The 16,346-nt window shown below is 43.1% G+C and overlaps 1 protein-coding gene across 1 annotated transcript in view; it reads left to right on the top strand.

The window, feature by feature from the left end:
* Lbr (lamin B receptor) overlaps window positions 1-15,795 on the top strand; it is a 25,460-nt gene extending 9,665 nt beyond the window's left edge. Inside the window, exons 6-14 of the mRNA XM_055609388.1 lie at window positions 1,362-1,558; window positions 4,722-4,776; window positions 9,064-9,255; window positions 9,917-10,020; window positions 10,813-10,938; window positions 12,263-12,431; window positions 13,504-13,584; window positions 13,684-13,806; window positions 14,073-15,795. Coding sequence (XP_055465363.1) covers window positions 1,362-1,558; window positions 4,722-4,776; window positions 9,064-9,255; window positions 9,917-10,020; window positions 10,813-10,938; window positions 12,263-12,431; window positions 13,504-13,584; window positions 13,684-13,806; window positions 14,073-14,233 — 1,208 coding nt within the window. The 3' untranslated portion in view covers window positions 14,234-15,795. The remainder of the gene's footprint in view (window positions 1-1,361; window positions 1,559-4,721; window positions 4,777-9,063; window positions 9,256-9,916; window positions 10,021-10,812; window positions 10,939-12,262; window positions 12,432-13,503; window positions 13,585-13,683; window positions 13,807-14,072) is intronic.
* Window positions 15,796-16,346: the final 551 nt, after the last annotated feature.

Below are 16,346 nucleotides of genomic sequence, written 5' to 3'. Positions count from 1 at the left end.
GGGGTGGTACGTGGGAGATGGATGGATGGAACGAATGGACAACAGGACAGTTGTAGGAAGAATGCTGACATTGCCGTCTTTAAAGCTTCAGCAGTCTGTTGGGTCTTATGCATGAATTGCAAAGAAGTTTTGAAGGTAGTTTTCCTCCCAGGGTGCAGGGAGGGTAGTGGTCCTGTAGGGACAGGGAGCTCTTCTGGTGATGAGTGGTCTTGAGATGGCAGGGCCTGCCTGAGAGCCCTCACAGCGGGAGTCGGCTGCAGATTACAGCATCCTGCTCGAAGAGTGCGGCGTGAGAAAGCTCAGGACCCAAGCCAGACAGCTCACAGTCTTGCTTGGCTCACCTGCTTTGCTCATTGTAAGTTACAGCCCGTTGGTAGTTGGTCTGTCACAGGTGGTGCCCAGCATCACCCGAAATGCGCGCACTCGTGTGGCAGTACGTTAGACGTTAGAAACTTACGGATCTAAGGTCTCTCGTTAAGATTGAGAGTAGTGTGGCGCAGGTCTGCAGGCCTGCAGGCCAGCCGGAGGCCGGGGAAGGAGGCTCTGGAGGGTTTGACAACAGTCTGGTTACATTGTAAGTTAGAGGTAATGTAAGCTGTGTAACAGGATCTTGTTTCCTCTCCTCAAAAGACCAGACTGACCGTGGGTCTCAGCACTTGCTTTTTTGGTGACTGGAATTGAAAGTTTCAGTTTGGTCTCTGAGGTGGATTTGTACTTTCATCATTTACCCATGGTTGTGTGCCCATTGGAAGTGACAGGTAGAGAAAAAGTTTAAAAATTATTAAATTTTATTATTATTTTTTGTTGTGGGGGAGAGAGGGAGAGAGAGTAAGCAAGCTAACCCTATAGGGTTCATGTAGAGGTCAGGAGTCAGTTCTCTTCTTCCATGTATAAATCCTGGGGTTTGAGCTCCAGTTATAAGTCTTTTGTGGCAGATGCTCTTCCCTACTGAGCTACTTTCTCAGCCTGAGATCGGGAGAGTTTTTGTTTTATTAAAGATTTATTTTATTTTACACGTATGAATGTTTTCTTGCCTGTTTGTTCTGTTTGCCTGGTGCCCAGGAGGTCAGAAGAGGATGGTGGCTTCCCTGGAGCTGGAGTTAGGGATGGTTGTGAGCCACCGTGTGGGTGCTGGGAACTGAATGCAGGTCTTCAGTGGGAGCAACTGTGTGTAGCTACTGTGTCATCTCCTCAGCCCCCTAGATAGGGAGTTTTTAATGGTTATTATAGATGGTGTCAGACAGCTAGCCAGATCTACTTTTGCCCTAAAAATCAAACAATTAAATAAAAACAAATAAAAAACTTAATTCAAAACCTGAACACACCTGAAGCCTGCGTTTGCCTGGACTGGTTGCTTGCAGGTGCGTCCCTCATCATGCTTGGCCTGCCCGCCTTCCTGCTGCTGCTGCTGCTGCGGTGCAGACAGACGGACCCCAGTCTGCTGAGCGCCCTGCCTCCTCTGCCGGCTTTGGATGAGCTGTGGGAGACCAGAGTGTGTGGGGTCTACCTCCTCTGGTTTTTGCTTCAAGCTCTCTTCTACCTGCTGCCAGTTGGGAAGGTAAAGTTTTGGGGTTTGTTGTTTGGTTTGAGTTTTTGTGGTGTTTTTTGTTTTGAGACATAGTCCTTGCTTTGTAGCCTTGGCTGACCTGTAACTCACTATGTAGACCGGGTTGCCCGTGAACTCACAGAGCTCTGCCTTCCTCTGCCTCCCCAGTGCTTGGATTAAAACCCTACCATCCAGGTAAGGTTTTCCTGAAGAGGCGAGGTTTTATGAAACTTGTTGGGCTTCTTTGCCAATTGCTTAAATTTATAGCACTTTCAAGCTTAGGAGCTGTCAGTCATATGCTAAAACTTATTTGTGTCTTACCACTCTTCACTAAGTATAACTTTAAAAATAGGATTTGGATTTCTTGTCTGACTTCCTGTATTTACTTTTTTTTCCCCCCCTCTGGCTCATGGTTGGAGGGTAGCATTCCTAGCAGAGACAGGAGGGAGGTGGCCGGTCACCCACGTCTGCGCCCTGGAGGCAGCGGGAACGAACGCTGGTGCTCTGCCTGCCTTTTCCTTTTTCTTTTTAAATTTCTTCTTAGAATTTTGTGCGTATGGGTGTTTTGCCTGCATCCCTATCTATGCACTGTGTGTGTGTAGAACTCTGAGAGGCCAGGAGAGGATACTGGGTCCCTTAGGGGCTAGAGTTAGAGCTGGTTGTGAGACCAGCGTGCTAGGGATCATGCCCTGGGTCTTCTGGAAGAGCAGCCTGTGCTTTTGTTGTTTTTTTTTTTTAAAAGATATACTTATACAGCACCCTTCTCACTATAGATGGTTATGAGACACCATGTGGTCTCTGGGAATTGAACTGAGGACCTCTGGAAGAACAGCCAGTGCCCTTAACCTCTGAGGCATCTCTCCAGCTCCTACAGCCTGTATTCCTAATCACTGAGCCATTGTTTCAGCTCTTCTTTTTCTTCAGTCTGGGAACCCAGTCCATGATGTTGTGCTTTGACATTTAGGGTGGGTCTTCACACCTCAACCCAACTGATTGAGAACTTTCCTCACAGCTGTGCCTACAGGTTTGCTCCTGGGTGATTCTTGAATTTGTCCAATTGATATTGTATGTTTTTATCACACCTTCCAATTTAAATTGGAAAGAGTAAGCTAACTCTTGGTAGAGGCAGCTAAAGACCAGCCCCTTATCTTCTCTTCAGGTGCAGCATCTTAAACCATTGTCTTCTGAGCTCAGTGGATTTAAAATATATATATATATGTATATATATATAAAGTTTGTTTCCAATTTTGAGCTTTAGAAATTTGTTAACACAGTGCCCTTTTCAGACTTGCTGTCTTTTAAAAGCCCTCCTGTTGCTGAGTGTAGCCTTCTTTCAGTTGTGTGCTTTTCCTTAGAGATGTGTTCAAAGAACATGAGCTGCCCTAAGTAATACATAATTTATTTCAGATCTTATTCTTAGGAGACTATAGCTTTGCCAGCTGGAAGTTCTGTTAGGGTGGGGCTGTGGGATCTCTTAACTGGCTGTCCATCTTTGCTGTCGGGCTCTGTTCAGGTGGCTTTTATCATGAGGCTTGTCTACGCTTCGGTGGTTAAACTTGCATACACACACACACCAAAGTGATGGCCACAGACCAACAGAGAGTGAATGTCAGACATCTATATTGTCCTACTGAGGTCCAATAAGACACCTGCAATTGAGAAGGGTCGCTTAGGGTTTCTCCACCCTGTGATCTCAGGTTTTCCCTTTCTGCCCTGGGTTCCCCTTCCACAGCAAAGGAACAGGTGCCGGCAGATGACGCCCCAGAGTGGGCGGTTTAAAGTGAGCGGCTACCTTTTTGAGAATCAGCTGAGGGGGGATAGGTGGCTGCCCATCTACTCAGGCAGCCTTCGCACCCTCAGGGCCATCACTGTGCTGTGTGCAGTGGCTCTGCCGTGGTGGTTCTCACTTGGGAAGCATGTTCAGTCCTGTGCTGGAGAGTGACACTCAGCCCAGCAGAGGGGTGTGTGCAAACAGGGGAGCAGGTCAGCGCCTCAGTGCGTACACGATGTGGACGGCACAGTCGGATTGAAGGGGACCTTTCCTCTCGGGTTAAACTAGTCCCGTATGGTAAATGACATTATTGGCTAGATGCCTCATATGAGAGACAGCGTGCACTCTATTTGTTTGAATTTGTGTGACCTCACTTCATATCTTCCCATCCATTTTCCTGCAGTTTTTTTTTTCTTTTCTTTCTTTCTTTTTTTTAAATAAAGACTAAATATAAGGAATAGGAAGGACTCAATGCAGGCGATGGACAGTTATGAAAGAGGACATTAAGCTAATTGTTTTTCTGGTTCTAATCTGTCATGAATTTTTCTGGTTTTGGTGATATGTAGTGTATAAAATATATTCCATATTGAAAGTATAAAATTTAACTTGAAGCTTTATAGCTTCCATTTTGAATGACTATTCTAACCATGGAAGGTCTTTGTGTTGTAGACACTGTGGGTCTTGCTAATTTCTCTGTGTGGTATTTTATTTCTAACGTTTTCTGGCTTTTTTTTTTTTTTTTGTCCTGGATCAAACTCTGTAGACCAGGCTGGCCTCAAACTCACAGAGATCTGCCCACCTCTGCCTTCTGAGTGCTGGGATCAAAGGCCTGTGCTACAATGGCCAGCCACAAAGTTTTCTTATACTAGTTTTCATACTTTTTTTTTTTCTCTTAAAAAGAACCTTACAAATGTGAGACAGTGGGGTTAGACTGTTTTGTCAATGACGGCGCTAGTGGAGAGTTTGGAGCACTAAATCTTGTGCTGTGCGTGGAATGGTTGGTGAGTTTTGGTTTTTTTCATAGTCTTGGTGCATCGAAAAATTACTAGCTGCATATGGTGAAGGTAAATTCCTGACAGTGGTGTTGCTTCATCAACTACTGGAATGCTACTGTACTTCTTACTTACCTTCTTGGGTATAATGAACCTCAAGAGTTTGAGAGATCACATACTTACGTATATATGTGCAATATGTAAGAAAGATGAGTGGGCATGGTGGCACAGGCCTTTAATCCCAGGGCTCGAGAGGCAGAGGCAAGCAGATCTCTGTGAGTTTGAGGCTAGCCTCGTCTACAGAGTGAGTTCTGGGCTATTACACAGAGAAATTCTGTCTCGAGAAACAAAACAAAAAATGATAATGTGCTTTTTTAAAATTAAAATGTAATAATTTTTTTTTTCTTTTAAGGTTGTAGAAGGAACACCTCTTGTTGATGGAAGAAGACTCAAGTATAGACTAAATGGTGATTTTCTTAAATACTCAATGACCTAACTTACAGTTTTTAAATTGTTGGAGCTAATTACTGGGATATTGAACAGTAGATAATCTTTTAGTAGTCTGAAGAACTTGCAGATAAATGAACTTATTCCAGTAGCTGGTATGAAAAACACGTGTAAAACAAAAATAGTACTTCTGGTATCTAGTTCTGTTTTTCTTCTACTTTGTTTGAGATGGGGCCTTACGTCACGCAGGCTAGCCTGGAATTCACTTTGTAATACAAGCTAGCCCTCTTGCTTCAGCCTCCTGAGTACTGGCATTACAAGTGTGTGCAGCTAGCCTGGTTAGTTTCATTTCCTTTTTCCTTTTTCTTTTTTAAAAAATATTTTGTGTGCATGAGTGTTTGTCTGCCTGCTTTCACGCACTTGTATGCCTGGTTTCCACGGAAGTCAGAAGGTGTTGGGTCCCCTGGAACTAGAGTTACCGATCATTTTCAGCAGCTGCTTGGATGCTGGGAACCCAGCTTGTGTTCCTAGGTTGAGAAGAGTAGGCACCACCCTTTCTTCTTCTTTTTTTTCCAGTTAAATATTTTAAAAATATTTGTCTTTATGTGAGTGTGTGTGCCCATGTGTGCACATGTGCAGAGGGGCTGCTGGAGGCCCTGGAACCGGAATTACACAGTGGCTGACAACCACCTGTGCTGCCGGGACTGGAACCTTGGTCTTCTGAGAGAACAGTATGTGTATGCTCTTAGCTGCTGAGCACACACTAAGCACAGAGCGTGACCTGTCCAGCATGTTTCATTTTTTTCACTAGCACTAACCATCATTCAAAATTCAGAGCGCACACCTGTCTAGGCTCTTACTGTACTGAGCATTTCTGTGGCTCAGGCCCCCCTTGTAGGCATCCCAGTCACTCCTGCCTAGGAACCACTTCTGTCCTTGCTTGCTTGGCTTCAGCTGACTGGCCTTTGGGCTGTCTCTTGATTTTGTGTCCACTCTGTCAGCCATTTGCCTGACAGCTGCATCCTTACCATGATTTTTACTCTGTGAAGCTCTAGTTATTATTATTCTTATTCAAGGGGAAGCTGCAAGGAAGGGTGTAGAAATGCAGCGTTTCTCCCTGCAAGGCAAGGAGAAAGCTTTGGGTCCATTCTCACCTGCCTTGTTTGGTTGGACAGTTATGCCTTCCCACAGCAGTGTCTCTTTTGTTCAGGGGACTTTTCCTGCGAGGACGCAGGTTTGTGGGCTAGCTTGTGTTTACTGCACAGTTGGCACTAGGGAGATAGTGGGCACTCACTGATAAACATGTATTGAGTGGGGAGGAACAGCTCAGAGCTGTGGACAGATGTTCCCCCTCTGGTCTGTGTATCTCTGTGCTAGGGGTTCAGTCCATCTTTACCTCCTGAAGACTGAAAAAGTGCCCAGTGTAAATGCTTTTCCATTTTACTACATAGAGTAGAGTGTTTTTCTCTAACAAGTCTATGACAGGTGCTTCTCAACTTACGACTATGCTTACATTCCCATGAGTCCATCTTAAGTTGAAAATGTATTTTCTGCAGCTGACCTGCCAGCGTCCTGGCTTAGCAGCACAGCACTGTCTAGTATAGACCCCTTTGTGACCATGCAGCTCACTGCACTATTCAGCTCGGGGAGCAAAGAGTGTATGTGTTGCAGGCCTGGATCCAAATATGATTATGGGTCTGAATGTTTTAGATAGGATAGGATAGGATAGGATAGGATAGGATAGGATAGGATAGGATAGGTAGGTAGATAGATCGTTTTTTTGTCATTTATCACTGTTTATTCACTTTGTATCCCAGCTGTGGCCCCTCCCTCAGCCCCTCTCAATCCCACCCTCCCTCATCTCCCATGCCCCTCCCCCAGTCCACTGATAGGAGAGGACCTACTCCTCTTCCATCTGACCCTAGCCTATCAAGTCTCATCAGGACTGGTTGCATTTTCTTCCTCTGTGGCAAGGCTGCCCCCACTTCCCTCCACGGGGAGGTGATCAGAAAACCAGCCCCTGTTCTCCTTACTGGGGAACCCACTTTGAAACTGAGCTGCCATGGCTACATCTGTGCAGGGATTCTAGGTTATCTCCATGCATGGTCCTTGGTTGGAGTATCAGTCTCAGAAAAGGTCCCTGGGCTTTTCAGAGATCTCAGAAAAGACCTCGGAGCTCCTTGTGGAGTTCCTGTCCCCTCCAGGTCTTTCTATCTTCCCCTTCTTTCATAAGATTTCTTGCACTCTGCCCAAAGTTTGGCTATGAGTCTCAGCATCTGCTTTGATACACTGCTGGGTAGAGTCTTTCAGAGGCTCTCTGTGGTAGGCTCCTGTCCTGTTCCCTGTTTTCTCCCTCTTCCAATGTCTATCCTGTTTGCCTTTCTGAATGAGAGTTGATCATCTTAACCCAGGGTCCTCCTTCTTGCTTAGCTCCTTTAGGTGTACAGATTTTTGTGTGTTTATCCTATATTATATGTCTAATATCCACTTATAAGTGAGTATATACCTGTGTGTCTTTCTGTCTCAGGATCTTTAGTGTGCCGTCTCTTGCAGTCTGTGCTGGCCTGCTACTGTGCTATCTGGTCAGAGTGGGTTATTACTCTTGCTCTTTCTTGGTGGTTTGGGTTTTTTTTCTTTTTTTTAATGATTTTATTTATGTATATGAGTGCTCTGTTTTCATGGATGCCAGAGCAGGGAATTGGATTCCATTACAGATAGTTATGAGGACCTTTGGAAGAATAGCTAGTGCTTTTAACCTCTGAGCCATCTCTCCAGCCTTGAGTGCTCTTGTTTTCATGCACACCAGAAGAGGTATTCAGATTTCATTACAGATGGTTGTGAGCTACCATGGGGTTGCTGGGAATTGAACTCAGGACCTTTGGAAGAGCATTCAGTGCTCTTAACTGCTGAGCCATCTCTCCAAAAATGGGTGTTTCTGAGCCACGTTTTGTATTTGCTCTTTTCTTCGTTGGGGTGAGGTTTGCTTAGAGGCCAACCACTGCATCTGGGCCCTTGGTTCTTCTGTAAAAACCTCTCACTCTGTTTATGTTTGCTTCTAGCGTTCCTTGATTTGTTTTTATGGGATTTTACGATTAAGGGTGTTGCTAAGAAGAGAGTGGTCAACTTCATAAATTTTATGAGGGTTAAAGTTATTCTTTTGAGTAAACTTGGTATGTGGAAGACATGGGTTTAGATAGCAAATTGTTGGTGATCCCCTTACTTTACCAAAGCTTAGAAGTCTTTTCTTTAAGTCGGACATGGTAGTACATACCTTCAATCCCAGCACTCTGGGAGGCAGAGGCAGGTGGATTGCTGTCAGTTTGAGGCCAGCCTGGTCTACAAAGCTGTCAAGGATGACCTAGGCTACATAGAGAAACCCTGTCTCAAAAAAACAAGAGAGGGAGAGAAATCTCTGTAATGACCATGACTTTTCTATTTGTTAATTGACTTCATCTGGAAACACCTCTTTAGCCAAAAGGCAAAAGTGTGCTCCTCCTGCTGGCCAGGCTGGGTAGACTGTCTGGATTCTCTTGGGGTGTGTGTGTGTGTGTGTGGGGGGGGGGGGGTCAGTATGCTGTCTGCCTATGATCAGAGTGTAGTCTAGTTTGGCCAGGTCCTGGGATTGCAAGTATGAGTGACCACACTTGGTTTTCTCAGGGTTCTATTGTATCCTCTGCTATGAGGGTAGGTTATCTTAATATCCATTGTCTAGGTGGCAGAATATGACTAAAATCTTTCTATACCATTACCAGCTAGTAAATTCCAACAAATATTTATAATTTTATACCTACTAAAATTATTCTGCTATTAGGTAGTGGCATTAAACTTGAAAACGTGCTTGCCCGTCTCTTTTGGGAGCTAGTTACTTGGCTTTGGACTCTGACACTTTGGGTTAGTAGTGCATTTTGAGATTCTTTTCAGCTTAACAGTAAATTCCTGTACCCTTTCATTTAGCTTCCCTTTAACAATAGACAATGATTCATAGTGCGAAAGAACATTACTGCAAAAGAACGTTAGCGTTCTTGAAAGATAGTACAAGAGCTGTGGTATTTACGTTGAAGATTGCACTTTAAGGGATTTACTTATGAAAATAATCTGGATAATGAAATTAAGATGGAAATTAATAGAAAATCACTGCATTGGACTGATGGCTCCTTGTACCTTGGAAGCTAAGGTGTGTGGGGGGTCTTTTTGAGCCCAGGAGTTCAAGGCCATTTTTGGCAACCTAGTGTGACTTATCTCAAAAAAAAACAACCCAGTGTGAGTCACAGGATGATGCTAACTACCGTCTCTCTTCTCTCTTTAAGGACTCTATGCCTTTGTCCTGACGTCTGTACTCGTGGGAGCGGCCCAGTTCTGGGGCGTAGAGCTGTGTTACCTGTACACTCATTTCCTTCAGTTCGCAGTGGCCGCCACTGCTTTCTCCGTGGTCCTGAGTGGTTATCTGTATGCCCGCTCTTTGAAAGCCCCCCGCGACGAGCTGGCCCCTGCCAGTTCTGGTGAGCAGTCACGCCATGTGTTGCATGGGTGTTCGGGGCCTTGGCAGCCATGGCTACCCTGGAGTAGATTATTGGTCTAGTGTAATTATGGAAATGCAGAGACAAATGAAGAAAACAGTTGAAGGCAAAATTTAAATGCCTTTTTTTCTCGTGATTTTCTATGTTTTATATGACTAAAAACCTTTAGCGGTACTATGTATCTATCTATTTTTGTCGAGTAGTAAATTCCTTAAAGAAAGAAAATCAGGCTGCAAGTTGTTTGGTTCTCACCTAACATACTTTTTTAACTTTTTAAAGTTTCCTATGGACTAGGTGTATATGGACTAGTAAATGGACATGCATTTACTCTGAGCACTTGACATGCAGAGGCAGGAGGATTTGATGCTAGCCAGGGCTACATATTGAGGCCTTGTCTTAAAAAAAAAAAAAAAAAAAAAAAAAAATTCCTATTTGAAAAAACCCAAAACATCATATTTTATATTTTTAAAAAAAAACCTTTTAATTTAAGAGTTTGGGGTGGGGGAGGGTCTGGTCACGTGAGCTCTGAGGAGGTGAGGCTGCCCTGGCTTTCCTTCTATCTGTACAGTCTCCTCAGGGAGCAGGTTGGATGTTGAAGACTAGGGCTGAAACATCGTTCAGGTCAACGCTTTTCCCTTCCCAGGAAATGCTGTCTATGACTTCTTCATTGGCCGGGAATTAAATCCTCGAATTGGTGCCTTTGATCTCAAATATTTTTGTGAATTGCGCCCTGGATTGATTGGATGGGTATGTGCTGTTTTTTAAATTTTCAGTAGTATGACTTTATCTTGTATTCAGAAGGAAATGGAGGCAATTTTAAATTTTATCATTTTCTACAATTCTGTCTTATTATATTTACAATGTTCTGTCTGCGTGTACACCTAACAGGCCAGAAGAGGTCAGCATATCTCATAGATGGTTGTGAGCCCCCATGTAGTTTTTGGAAATTGAATTCAGGACCTCTTGAAGAACTCAGCCATCTCTCCAACCCATACAAAATATTTTCTTACTATATATATATTTACAGGTTTAAGATATCTTGTTAAGGATTATTAAACATCCCTGAATTAGTATAGATGGAGTAATGTAAAGATTACCATTTCTCTTTCCTTTTCAGTAAAGCCTTATTTTGACCCCATTTCAGACTTAAAGGAGAATTATAGAAATAGAACCAAGAATCCCCTGCATGCTTTAGCTGGATCCCTGCGCTAACCCTCGCCCAGTCACAGTCTGGTGAAGGAGATCTAGTGTCACCAAGGGGACCCGTCGCCCTTATTGGGATTCACTAGTGGTTTACTATTGCTGCGTTCTTTCTTCTTGGTCTTCTCTCATGTATAATACTGGTTCCTGAGTCTTGTGACCATGTCACCGTTTTGCAGGATATTGAATCATCCTTAAGACCATCATTCCACTGTGTTGGCAAGAGTAGCACAGGAGAGCCATGCCTTAGGGTTGAGGTGTCATGGACTGTGTGCACTGGGTTTCTTAGCTGTCCTTGTCCCTGGGTGTGCCTTTGAGACTTCTTGTCTCTTTTTCCAGGTGGTTGTTAACTTGGTGATGCTTTTGGCTGAAATGGAAGAACAGAAGCGTAGTGCCCCGTCCTTGGCAATGATCTTAGTTAACAGTTTCCAGCTCTTGTATGTGGTGGATGCCCTTTGGAATGAGGTAATTTGTTGGATTGCTTTGGTGTTTTTTTTTTTTGTTTTGTTTTGTTTTTTTTTTTTTTAAATGTTTTGAGGTTCTGGCTTGAACTTGTGATCTTCCTGCCTCAGCCTCCCAAGTTGGGTTATAGGAGTACATTTCTGTGCCTATACAACATGTAGGCGTATATGTTAATTAACATATAATTAATTGAGTTTTTGGAGGCCATGAAGTCAAGTAGTTTTGAGAATTGTTGAGTGGTTTAATTTTCCTCGGAGAGGATGAGCTGCTTATATTCACAATTAGGGTGGTACAGCTTGCCTCTGGCTTGTGCTGATAATGAGGTGGCGGCTCGGGTCCGCACGTGAACACTGGTGGGTGTGTCAGCAACTCTACTGGGAAACGACTTTCTAAGCATTTAACATTGATGCCTATTGGCACCTTAAGGCAGAACTTGTCTGTGGATATACACAGAGGTACTTTGCGTGGGTGTGCATGTACACTGTGTGAAGGACAACCTTAGAGTCATTCCTTGGCCTCTCTCTCTTAAAATGAAGCCCATCATTGGCCTGAAACTCAGAAAGTAGGCTAGGCAGACTGGCCCAGCCCCAGGGATCCACCTGTCTCTTGACTGCATTGTACTGGATTATAAGTGCATATACCTCATTTCTAAAATGTTGATTCTGGGGATTGAACTTTGGGCCTTCATGCTTACACGGCTTTACTTAGCTAGCTTTCTCCCCATTCACTATCAGCAGAGGCTTGTCTGTCCTTAGTGTTGCAACCAGATTATAAACAGGAAAGTCTTCACTGTGTAATTTCCTCAGCACCTGGCAGCTGTTTGCAAATTAGCAATCGATGGGAAATTTTCTGTGAAAGATCTGCCTCTTGAGAAAAGTGGGGATGCTCACGTGGATGTACCTGTTTTGAAGAGGAGTCTGTCCTGTGTACTCCTGAGGGTTGGTTCAGGTCTAAATTGGTCCAATGCTTGATAACACTTTCTTTCCCTCTTATTGACAACTCCCCTTCATTCTGGCTTTTGTCCTTGTGTTTTTATCTACCCTGTTCCCTGTGCTCCTCAATCATCTTCAGTCTCCAAAGACCCTCATATCGGAGCATGTGTGCCCAGAGCTGATATGCACATATATTCTGACATTTAGGGTGTGCGCTTTTGGGTCTAGATTTGTGACCTCTGACTCTAATCCCATACTTTTTCATTTAACGTAGAACTTGTGTTTCGATAGACTGCCTGTCAGTGTTTTAGTGTGACTTCACTTATTATACTTGGCCATAATTAATATCCTTTAGACATAAGATGTTTTGTATTTCTTCCCTTCTGTCATTTTAGGAAGCGCTGCTGACCACCATGGACATCGTCCACGATGGCTTTGGCTTCATGCTGGCCTTTGGGGATTTAGTGTGGGTTCCGTTCTCCTACAGCCTCCAGGCCTTTTACCTGGTCAGCCATCCCCATGAATTGTCCTGGCCACTGGCTTGTGTCATCATTGCTCTGAAACGTGAGTGCACATCTCAGCATCTGCTCTTTTCCAGTTGGGGTCCCCTGTCGCTTGGCCTCTTGCTTGATCACAGGTTTGAAATAATTTATGATGGATAAGTACTGAGAAAATTCAGAAGTTTGCAAAGAGAAGGAAGACATGCTCCCTCTCCACTAGTCCTCAACAGAGAACATCTTACTTATATTTAACTTGACTTGCTTTAGGAACAATTTATTTTCTCTGTCAAATGCCTGCATTTTCTAGAGATCTTAAAAATGAGATTGATCTTGATAGAGCTTTCACTCTCACTTCTGAAACAGTACCGGATAGTGTACGCGTGCTGTGCTGAGGGCCTGGCAGGAGGGGGGGGAGGGAGCGGTCCCCTGTACTGAGGGCTGCCTGGCAGGAGGGGGGAGGTCCGAGAGCAGCGTGGCGGCTGGGAGAGTTCTATACCAGGCCCAGTGTTTTTCAGATCAGATGGTCTTCCTTTATTTGTTAATTTTTTTACTTTTGTCATTAAAGTAAGTAATCATTCAAAACCTGGATAGGAAAATAAGCACTGAACTTCAAATAGAGCTAGATTTTTGTATGACATTGATAAATATCTATAATGGAAGAGGAAATCCAAGCACGTTGTTAAAATGAAGATTTAGTTTCTCCATTGCTTTGATTATTCATGTCAGTGACACCTGAGTTATTCAAAACAGTCTGTGTGTCTCTTACAGAGAGCCGAAATGGAGATTTGGCATTTCTTGTTATTCAGACCTTATAGTAGTAGTGCCTTGTTAGGGCCTTTTGAAATTTGAGTAAGTCTCCCAAGTTGAGGGGTTTCACCCTGAAGTGCAGACACTGTTTTCTGACTTAGTTGGTGTTTTACTGAGGAAGCACTGTGCTGTGGTTGCAGGTCTCATAGCTAGTAGACAGGGAATCTTTAGTCGCTGTCCTCTGTTGCCTTTTTGTAGGTGGGCTATCTCACACACTTTGTGGCCATGACTGTGTGTGTAGGTTTTGCTTTCAAGATTGGATGATGAGTGAGAGTTTAGATGCTAGATTACATCTAAATTATTAACAGGAAAATATTTTTAAATTTCAGTTTGTGGATATATAATCTTCCGTTGTGCAAACTCTCAGAAAAATGCATTCCGCAAGAATCCTGCTGATCCAAAGCTTGCACGTAAGGACTAACCTAATTTGTTGATTCATATTTACTGTGTGTAGGTTTTTATGCCTCTTTCTTTCAGAAGTCATAAAATAGGTTTTTGTTTTCATATAGATTTGAAAACCATTCACACGTCCACGGGAAAGAGTCTGCTTGTTTCTGGATGGTGGGGCCTTGTTCGACATCCCAATTACTTGGGTGATCTCATCATGGCTCTGGCGTGGTCCCTCCCGTGTGGTGAGCATCTAACTAACTCTAACTTGACTCTTCTTTCTCCAGACTGGGATATGCCATTGGTTGGAGTGCTAGGCGGCTCTGGGTCTGTTTCCTTGGTGTCTAACCCTTGTTGTCTGCCTGCTGAGGTGACTGGGAACATTTTGAGATGGTTTTTCTGAGCCTGGATGGAAGGAACGTTTTGTTTGTAATTTGAGAGGTTTTGGTTCAGAAAACTAGTTCTTAGGAGGGAAATCAGAAAACTCACTGAGCTGCTGTTGTCCCTCCAGGGTTCACCCACCTCCTGCCCTACTTCTATGTCATCTACTTCACCGTGTTGCTCATCCACCGAGAAGCCCGTGATGAGCACCAGTGCAGGAGGAAGTACGGCCTGGCCTGGGAGAAGTACTGCCAACGCGTGCCCTACCGCATATTCCCCTACGTCTACTGACCTGTGCTCGATGCCAGCGCTGGGCAGACTCCACAGAAACAAGGAGAAAGTCCAAATGAACTAACCTCATGCACTGACAGGATCTCTGGGTTTGTTGTCTGAGTCAGGACTATAGAGCCAAATAGTACGTCTTTTAATGTAGTTGTCTTTATTCATATTAAAGTACAATAATTAATATAAGGGGAAAGCAGAGATGGTATAATTTGATTAATAGAAAAATTTTAGTCCATAAAAATCTGAAGTCTTATTTTTATATCTTTTAAAATTCTTTTTTCTTTTTGCCATTTGATTTTTTCCTAAAGTACATCTATGTTTAAGTTTAGTATATAGGTCAAACAAAAAGCCAGCCCAATATTGGTGGCATATGTGAAGAGTAAGGGCAGATCACTCCCTGTTTAAGGGTGACCATTCATAGAAGTGGCCCAACCTCAGCCTTTAAAAGTGCATTTGGAAGTGTAAATAAATACATAGCTTACTTTTGTGTAATATATAGTGACTTGTGATTTTTCTGTACAGTTTTTGAATGTGAGACAATTGTCAGGAACTAAGTAGTTTTTTTAACAAAAGCATTTTCAGTGTTTTAAATTAAGTTTTGTAAAGTAATGTGAATTTAAAAGTGTAAAGCAATTAGAATTCATTTAAAGTTGAAATATGGGAAAGTTATTTTTCTTTATCCAAAGTTTGTGGATTTGGCTTTGCTACCTCAGTTTGCAGGTGTTTGTTTGCCTTCATGAACTGTTGCAAATAGAAAAAAATATATATATTTTTGGAGTAACAGCACTATTTAAACATTTTTACTTGCAGTGGTGTTGGGAAATTTGCCATTTTAGGCTACTACTATTTTTATATATATATTTTTTGATTTACAAATTCAACAGTGTTTTTGCTACTGTTTAGCTCATACAGTTTATACTATTTTGTATCCTTTATCATCTTTAGAACTCTCTAGAAAGGAGCTCTGCCTGAAACAACTTTAAGGAGCTAATTGAAACTTGTTTTATGTTTCAGTTTAGTAGATGTACATAGCTTGTTGTAGCCATTCAATTCTAGTGAGGTTGATTAGTTTCATAGAATCTGTTCTGGAGCAGGATAAGCACAAGACTGTTATCGTCAAAGCTACTTTGTTCTCAGAATCTTAACATAAGGGATGTAATACATATTGTGTACATTTGGGTTTGTTTCTATTGCACAAGTCACATGAGCCAGATACAAAGTGTTCCTTCTGCTCTGCAGCGTAGGGCGTATGTAATGTTAATGTGATCCTGAGGATACACTCCGCATTCTGTAATTTTTAGACTGTTTTTATGAAATTGTCATTGTTTTACTAAGGGCTGCAGCAGGTGTTTCTCTATTAAGCTGTTCTCCTGGTATATATACATGGTATGTGCTAAGCTTATAAGGAAACTTTGGGTAAGATTAAAGACATTGGGTTCTTTGCCGGGTAGTGAGAAGAGTCTGTGATAGGGCAGTACAACAGTGCCTGGATATCAGGGGCAAGTTTTTAATTGGATGTTTGGCAATAAAATTTCAGATGAAAATAAAGAGTTGCTTTGGTCACTTTAGAGCCTCATTTCTTTTTTTCCCATAATTTTGGGGTCACTAGCAGCATTGGCCATTTTCTTTTTCTAAGATTATTTGTTTGGGTTTTCCTGAACTGTAGGAACCCAGGGATTTCTGATTGGCAGATTTGTGGTAAAGCAAAGATTGCCAGAGCCTGACCCAGTGGTGGTTGCAGCCTTCCAGGAGGTTTAGTCAGGAGGGTCTCCATAGTTTGAGGCTGTCCTGGGCTAGAGAGTGAAACTTCTCTTGAACGAAAATCCAGCAAACAATGTGTTGGAATCTGAGGGTTTAGGGGTAAGGGTGGAATTCCCAACTCCTAAAAAACCGGTCATGTTTATTTATTATCTGCTGTTTAAGAATACCGAGTGCTTACTGGCTGTTTCGGTTCTGTCAGGCTTTGAAGCAAACATGTTACTAGCAGAAGCATCGGTGTTCCTTTGAAAGATAGCACAAACATGCCTACCTTCAGAGTCTCCTATGCGTCTGCCAACTCTGGCTAGGCACACGATGGTACGAGGCTGCTCCCCGCATGGCAATGCCTTGATGCATGTAC

The sequence above is a fragment of the Psammomys obesus genome, unplaced genomic scaffold (genome assembly GCF_907164565.1).
Source record: "Psammomys obesus unplaced genomic scaffold, mPsaObe1.curated_primary_1811, whole genome shotgun sequence".
Classification (NCBI taxonomy): domain Eukaryota; kingdom Metazoa; phylum Chordata; class Mammalia; order Rodentia; family Muridae; genus Psammomys; species Psammomys obesus.
The sequence above is the reverse complement of the archived record's forward strand: the minus strand, read 5'-3'. Positions and strand labels throughout refer to the sequence as shown.